Below are 8,767 nucleotides of genomic sequence, written 5' to 3' on the forward strand. Positions count from 1 at the left end.
ATTTATTTCAATACACTAATTTTGTTTTCATTTATTTTAGTCATCTAAGTATTAAGTTTATTCAATTAAGGCCTCTTTGTGAACTTCTATTATTATTATTTTTTAAAAATTCTTGAAAATATTTTTCAATCATTAATTAAAATTTGTTAATTTAAAAAATTTGAAGAAAAAAAATTAATAATTTGAACAATTAACCATAACATTTAACAAAAATTGATAAGTGAATCTTAATTAAATAAACTTGAAATTTAGAGAATTGAAATGAATTTTGATTAACCACATGCGAATGTCTCAACCATTAAACGCACCGTGTGCTTCACAAGCCAAAGGCCATTTTAGTAAATTCAACCCCACTGCCCAAAAACCCTAACGCACAACCCCATATATAAGTCCCTCTTTCTCTCTTTTCATTTCTCTCACCTTCATTCTCAAAGAGTCAGAGGCTCCAACAAAACACTAGGGTTTTCCCTCTGTTCCCAAAACCACACCAGAAAGCCCATCATGGCAGCATCAATGGCCGCAACGCCGAATGCGGTGGAGTCAGTCCAGTGCTTCGGGCGCAAGAAAACAGCTGTGGCAGTCACCTACTGCAAGCGCGGCCGCGGCCTCATCAAGATCAACGGCTGCCCCATCGAGCTCGTCGAGCCCGAGATCCTAAGGTTCAAGGCCTACGAGCCCATCCTCCTCCTGGGACGACACCGCTTCGCCGGAGTCGACATGCGGATCAGAGTCAAGGGCGGTGGCCACACCTCGCAGATCTACGCCATTCGTCAGAGCATAGCGAAGGCCTTGGTGGCCTTTTACCAGAAGTACGTGGACGAGCAGAGCAAGAAGGAAATCAAGGACATTCTCGTCAGGTATGATAGGACTTTGCTTGTTGCTGATCCTAGGCGCTGTGAGCCCAAGAAGTTTGGTGGTCGTGGTGCCAGGGCTAGGTTCCAGAAGTCTTACCGTTGAAGACTTTGTTTTTTACGGTTTCACATTTTCGAATGCTCAAAAGTTATGTGCTTTTTTTTACTATTTGTTGTTTTGAGGATATGGTGTTTTTTTTGGAGTATTTAAAGACTGTTAAGTTAATGGGTTGTTTTAGTTTTTGAGTAATTTGAGAATTTTGGCATCTGGGTATTAGTATGCTTTCATTCAAATGAAACTTATGGTTATTTAGATTGATAAATATATGGAATGCTTTGCTTAAATTCAGGCTTTTATTTAATGGGTTATTTTAGTTTTTGAGTAGTTTTGCTAATTTAGTTTCTGGGTAATGGGTATGCGTTTGGGTAATTGTGATTTTTGGTGATTTAGATTGATAAATATATGAAATGCTTTGCTTAAATTTATTGTTTTATTTGAGCTTACGTCATAGTTTTAGTTTTGTTACAACTGCTTGAATTTAGGTTCTAGTGCATGGTTGATTCTACTTTGCTATCTTGGTTTTTAAGTCTGAGCTTGTTTAGATTGGAATTTGGTTGTTTGAATATGATTTTGATGTGTTCATAGTGCTACTATTTTCAATTTTTTTTGTTGTGTTCCATTATCTGCATGTTGTTGTTGGTGAGGACAAGGTAGTCTTTTATTTTTATAGATAGTTTGAAGATTGAGAATTTTTATGGTTTGCTTATTTGATTTCTCCTTGGCAATAAGAGTTAACCAATTTGCTTTAATTGGTTTCCAAAAACATAGATGATATAGTTATTTCTTTTGGTATGTTGATTTTCTGAGGTACTGCTTGATTTAAACTATCATCTTTTTACTTTGTTCAATGATGATGTGTTTCTACTGGTATGTTGTTTTCGTGCAAATGTTATTAATTTTTTTTTACTTGATTCTGGGATTTGGATTGATTTATATTGCCACAAAGTGTTATGTGGAAATGTTAGTAACACTTTTTCACATGGTTCTTGGGATTTGTCTTTGTTTAGTATTTGATTATTGCAGGCTTTGCATTCTCTTGAAAGTATTATTTGAGACTTTGATCTTTGTGTCCAAACATTGGGTTTGACAGTTGACCAGATAGTATCAATTGTGAGCTAGTTATATGTTGAATGATCAGATAGTATCAATTGTGAGCTAGTTTTTTGTTGAATGACCAGATAGTATCAATTGTGAGCTAGTTATATGTTGAGTGCTTTATACTGCCTCCTGATATGCCTTGCACGTGCTTTTTTCACTCATACTCATTGGTTTGTTCTGGATTATTTTTGAACAATTTTTTAATTATACAACTTGCAGTAATGCCCATGGTAATTTGATACTATCTCTTGAGTTATTTATTTTGATTTAATCTGAGGGATTTGATGTTTTCTTATAATCTCAGTATTTTGATTTCACATGCTCTTTATGGCTAGGACCCAAGTCTGAGCGGGTATAGGACAGAGCACAGAAGAGATAAGAGTATCCTGAGAGAAACTAGGTCTAATATTATGCTTAATCTTTTAGTATAGAGAAATGCTATGTCTACAACATTTCTACAACATTTTTACAACAAATCCTAAGTGGCAAGTTGTTACTGGTTGTTTTTGTTGGGGCAAAAAAGTAATCTTAGTGTTAGTTTTAAATTTGAACCAATAACAACTAACCACCCATGATTTGTTGTAAAAATGTTGTAAAAATATTGTAAACGTAGCATCTCTCTTTAGTATATGCGTGTATGGGTTTTGCTATTGGAATGAGATGTAGAGTGGCTTGAGACTGCCTAAAGATTTTAGGTTAGTGTTACCCTGTGAATCATTATCAATCCATCAAATGCTGGTTTTATGCTAGTTCTGCCCATAAATTTTTAGCTTCCCTAGCTGTTCCTTTAAAAATGGAGTTGATGCCTAATTGGCAATGATAGCGAATTAGGATCTTTTATGTTTTTCTTGTGAAATGGAGACATCTTTTTCAAGTAAAATGGGAAGGTATCTATTTCAAGTGAGGACAGGACCCTGACCCTATAACCGAAATAGTGAAGTGTGCAATTGTGCGTTTGGAACTCGCCCAGAAGAATGGTCTTCAAATGGTGGGATTGTCTGTTTAGTAGTATTATTTATGAATTGAATATAGGTCCAATAGAGTGAGAAGTATTGATAGAAGTGGGGATGTCTCCTCAGCTTTTGATGCCCATCTCCAATCATTTAATGGAAATCTTAGTCTGTTGTTTGGATTGTTTGGCAGAATTTGAGGTAGGGTGTACCCGCTGGCAGGGTTTGAATCTGTTTCAGGAAGTAGAATAGTGGTCATTGCTGCATGTTTTTGCTGTGGTTGTTGGTTTGATAGGGCACCCATGATCTTGCCCTGTTCCATTTGGTAGCCATCACCTACCTCCTTTTGCTTTGTTTTTGGTTGTTTTTTGTTTCAAACAAAGAAGTGCAAAGTTGCAGGCAATCCAACAAATTCAGTCTCAATTTTTTTGGGTTAGGCATGAAAAAAATATATGGTAGCACAATTTGTTGCTGTCTCCCAGTGTCTCTCTATTGGATACGACCATTGCTTCACCTCCAACTATTGAATTATAAATATTTGATAAAAAAATGAAGGCACTTGGTTGGTTAAGGGCCCCTGTGACTGTGAATCAAATATGATTTGAGTCAAAATACCGATGTGTCAAATATGATTGATCTCTACTCTTGGAGCTTTTCTATTTTTGTATTGTTTGTTCAATGGAATAATTTTGACTCAAGCTATAAATTTGACAAATTTGATTAAGGTCAAATCTATGTTCGAGAGTTGGTGGTTTGCTATTGCCTCAATTAAGGAGTCGTGTTAGTATGTTCAGTGTTTGTAAACAAATGTAATTGAGCGAGATTAAGGCTATGTTGGTTTTAGTATCACTCAAAACTCAACCTGTCTCATATTCGTCTCCCCATTTTTCTCTCAATTCACTCAACAAAACATGTTCAGCTCATTTTCTCAAAAAAAAAAAAAAAAAACATGTTTGGCTCAAATGTTCAGTTTAGTTTTTAAACTTAAAAACTAACTCTATAACTCAAAAATGAGGAGCTCACATGTTTGTTTTTTCAAAATGGTAACAATACCCTTGTCACGTCAATCCGCATGATATTTTCTCTCTCTTCACTCCTCTCTCATTAGAACATTCCTGTCAAACATTCTAAAAAATTTAGCATTTACAATATCAAAATACTACTTTTACAATTTTAATAGCTCATTTTACAATATACCAAATATCAAACATTTTATTTATTTTACAACTTTATTTAAATATTCTTTCTTTAATATTTTTATTCATTTCTTCTTATTATTTCTCACTCTCCCTCTGTCTCTTTCTCCCATTATCTCTCCATCTTTCTCAACCCGGTCTAGAAGCTTCTCCCTCTCATTGTTATTCTGCTCTCAAAACCTCCATGGCCTGAAATCACCTCTAACCACGGCACTCAACAACTTCATTCTCTGCTTTATCTCTGAATTCAAACTTGATCAGAGCCTAGACTTTGATCCAAACGCTCCTTGTTCTAGCACGGAACCCACCACATCCACATCCATCCTACATTGCCGCCACTAGCCACCAGTCAAATCCACCACAATCACAAACAAAAGCATTAAAAAAAAAAAAAAAAAAAAAAAAAAAAAAAAAAAAAAAAAAAAAAAAACCCACCCACCACATGGCCTTAACCCACAGCACATCCCACACCCATGGCTAGCTACAGCCCAGCCTCACCCCAATACCAACCGTCACAACAGCCACCATAAAACCCACCACCCACTCACCCCAATCTCAACCCCAACCAAAACCCACCACTACCCACCCACCCCGTTCTCAATCCCAACCAAAACCCACCACCTCAATCTCAACCCTAGCCAAAACCCACCACCCTAATCTTAACCCCATCAAAACCGTCGCTGAGCACCACCGATACCCACCAAATCACAAACCATACCCATCCACCACCATCGGTCCACCACAAAACCATACCCATCCAAAACCACAAAACATACCCATCTACCATTGGTCCATCCACTGACAAGCTAGCGACGTTACAGACGAAGAGTTATTATTGATCGACAACGTGTAGAGATCGGTGATGAGCAGAGATTGGCGGCGAGCAGTGATTGGCAACGAGAGTGATTGACGACAAGCGGAGATCGGGTTTTGGAAGAAGAGACAACGTTGGACCACAACAAACCATGAAACACTGGAGAGATAAGAGAGAAGAGGGGAGAGAGAAGTGAGATAGGAAAGAGAGATAGAATAGAATAGATTCATTGGGGGGAATAAAAAACATATTTTTTTTACAATCCAGCTACAGTGAGCTTGTATTGATAGAAGTGGTGCTAAATTTTTTACAAGCTCACTGTAGCTTGATGTTAAATTTTTTAAGATTTAGCATGTTTGATGGAAGTGGATTTTTATCATTTGAGGTGCTAAAAATGCTAAAAAATAGCATTTAGCATTTTTAGCACCTTTAATGAGGATGCTCTTATTCTCGCTGGAACACTCCTACTCCTTCTTTCAATTCTCTTTCTCCTCCACACTCCATTAGTTAAGCCCTAAGAAACATACAAACACAACTTAGCTCATAAACCCACATATACCCATTTAGAAACAAACCCTATAACCCAAAACAAAAATCTTTTCTTTCTAAACTCCAAACTCAAATAAAAATTCCATTTTTCAAACCCTCAAACCTAAATCAACTGAATCCCAAACCCACAAACAACCAACAACCAACAACAGGGAGAAGGATTCTTGGCCATAGGAAAAATTAAAAAAAAAATAAAAAAAAAAGGAAAAAAGAAAAAAGAAAAAAGAAAAAAAGAAATAGAGATAGTGGAGAGAGGAACTTGAGGGTTTTGGTCTTGAGTTTTGATCTTGAAAGGATGAGGGGTTGGAGCTTTCAAGATTTAGTTGTGAGCCACTTGCGCTTCTAGCATTTAATGGGAGCTTTCGTAGAGACTCGCATTTGTCTACGTGGATCTCAATCAGAGTAGGATATGTTAAGGCTTGTGGGTAGATTCTTTCTAGCTTGGGTAGAACTTGCAAATTAAGTCGAAGTTTAGGTTGGAGATGAGAAGGAAAGGTGGGAGATAGAGCATGAGTTAGAGGAATTTAGGAGGAGGACCGCTGTCCTTTGCGTGTGGTCTAACTTGATGAGACAAATCATGAGAGTGGGTCTTACTCTTTTTCTTAATTTTACAAGAATGCTACCATAACTCTGAACTTATCACTTGAAAACATAAAAAATTTGATTTTAATTTCCATAGCTCAAACTCATATTTTTTAGTATTGAGTTATGGAAACAAACCCAAACAAGTTGAATGTTGGTGGGACCCACAATTTGAGAATTGAGTTATCAAATTTGAGATTTGGGTGATGGAAACACACAAACTAAAAAGTAGTGGGGAGGAGGCAAAAAGGAAAGAGAAAGGCTAGAAGAAGTGTAATAGTAGGTGTGTGAATTAATAGGGAGAAGAAGAGTTATTTATTTATTTTTTTTTTGGGGTTGAAAATAGGGTGAAGAAAAATTTAAATAGAGAAAAGAAAATATAAAAAATAAATGAATGATGTAGTTGCTAATGTGGCTCAATAGGAGCGTAGCAACAAAAAATGCTACGCTTTAACTTTTAGTAATCTATAGATATAGATAAAATGGGTAGAAGAAGAATCAAAATATAAAAAAGAGGAAGAAAGTATAATGGAAAAGTAATGGGGAGATAAAGAGGTAAAAAGGAAAAGGAAAAGGAAAAGGAAAAGTTTGGAAGAACTGTAATAGTAGGTGTGTGAATTAATAGGGAGAAGAAGAGTTTAAAAGAAAAAAAAAAGTAGGGGGAAGAAAAGTTTAAACAGAGAAAAGAAATTATAAAAATAAATGAATGACGTGGTTGCTGATGTAGCTCAACAAGAGCATAACAACAATAAATGCAACTCTTCAGCTTTTAGTAATATATAGATAGATTTGTTTTTTCCAAAAATCCGTTGCACCCCATGGTTACCATCATCAACACTAAAAACTCTTCTCCATTCAACAAAACCCAAATCTTGAAACCTAGATTTTATTATCCAATACCCAAATCTCAAACCCCACATTTTATTATCCAACAACACCCAAATCAACATCATCCAAATCTTAAAACCCAAATCTTAACTCAAATTTTATCATCCAACAACACCCAAATCTCAAAACCCATATTTTATCATCCAACAACACCCAAATCAAATACTCTCAACTTTGCTTGTATTACCCATCATTATACCTAGATAACCCACCAATATTACTCACTGTTAGACTCATTGATGGTTGGGTTTTGTGGTGGATTTGATCAGGTGGTGGTGGCTTTAACTAGGCGGTGGCTGGACAAGAAGAGGAGAGAGACATTGAGAGTGAGGATAGGAGAGGCAATGAAGAAGAAGAAGAAGAAGAAGAAAAGAGGGGGAGAGTTGCCTATATGTAAGAGTGAAGAAAAAGAAGAAGAAGAAGAAGAAGAGAGAGAGAGGGGGAGAGTTGTCCATATGAGAGAAAGAGAATAAAAAAAATGAGAATGAATATTTTATTATATTAAAATTGTATAGAGAAGCTACAGGGCTCTCCACACTAAGAGCATGTCCAATAGTAAATTTAAAACCACAATACTCTCTACAATAAAGAGTGAAACCAAAAAATAGGTCTCCAATAGTCTCTCTAGATCTCAAAATTTGTTTTGCTCATGAATAGTAGCTCATCAAGTCTGATGGGCTACTGTTTATTAGCAATTGAATTTTTTGATTAAAAAATTTCAGTAGCAAGTAGTATTATATCAATTCTTTCTCCTTCTTGTTGATAAAAAAAAGATAAAAAAATAATATTTAAATAAAATAGAAAAATGATAAAGACTCTGTTGAAAAACGTATTTGAAAAAGTAAATAGATAAAAAGAAAGTATAATTATTCACTTTTCAAACAGTATAAAAATTTAGAGAATTTACTAGAAATGTTCTAAGAGAACAATGAATACTTTATTATATTAAAATTGTATAGAGAAGCTACAGGGCTCTCCACACTAAGAGCATGTCCAATAGTAAATGTAAAACCACAATACTCTCTACAATAAAGAGTGAAATAAAAAAAAATAGGTTTCTAATGGTCTCTCTAGAAAGGTTGTTGAAGCTAATTTTTTGGTGTGGCATTAAAATGAGCTTCTCTTTCACGAAGCTGTTATAGAGAGTTGTTTTAGGACACGTCCTTGTGTTGTGACTTCAATACTTAGGACAGCTAAATAAATTCTCTAAATTTATGGACAATTCGATTTTCATAAATAAATTCCTTAAAAAAAAAGTAAATATGTTGTCTGAGTTTTTCATGACTTTTGGGGGCGGTATTAACTATTAACTACCACCTTGCGACAAAAACCACCAACCTCGTAAGCCACCCACACGTCCACACCACATACATGCGTACACAACTGGTCCTGATATAGACATTGATTATCCAAAATTTTAGATACATTCATTAAAAAAGAAGAAGAAGATAAAACTAAAGGGAAAGAGAAAAAGAAAAAAATTGTTCATTATAGAAGTCACTTTTGGTGTTAATTAGAGACATTTAAGTTGTGAGACATGCCCCATCACACTACCCCAGTTGTTTTAAATGCTGTATTAGTTTTATTTAGGTTGCAGTTGGAAACTTGAATTTAGATTTTAAATTAACAAATTTTAAATGCTTTTATTTTAAATTTATTAATTTTAGATATTATTTTAAAAGGTTAAAATTTTTGGTGAATTTGTTAAATTTAAACTTTTTATATTTTAAAACTATCCAAATATAATATTTGAATTTTATTCACTTAAATTCAAATCC

The 8,767-nt window shown here is 34.9% G+C and overlaps 1 protein-coding gene across 1 annotated transcript; it reads left to right on the plus strand.

Moving 5' to 3' along the window:
* Positions 1 to 400: 400 nt before the first annotated feature.
* LOC126705668 (40S ribosomal protein S16-like) lies at positions 401 to 1,196 on the plus strand. The gene has a single exon (XM_050404779.1). The coding sequence runs from the start codon at positions 502 to 504 to the stop codon at positions 955 to 957; it is 456 nt and encodes a 151-aa protein (XP_050260736.1). The 5' UTR covers positions 401 to 501; the 3' UTR covers positions 958 to 1,196.
* Positions 1,197 to 8,767: the final 7,571 nt, after the last annotated feature.

The sequence above is a fragment of the Quercus robur genome, chromosome 11, assembly GCF_932294415.1.
Source record: "Quercus robur chromosome 11, dhQueRobu3.1, whole genome shotgun sequence".
In the NCBI taxonomy this organism is placed as follows: domain Eukaryota; kingdom Viridiplantae; phylum Streptophyta; class Magnoliopsida; order Fagales; family Fagaceae; genus Quercus; species Quercus robur.

Coding starts and splice junctions, on each gene's coding strand:
- LOC126705668 (XM_050404779.1), top strand. CDS start 502: ATGGCAGCATCAATGGCCGCAACGCCGAATGCGGTGGAGTCAGTCCAG.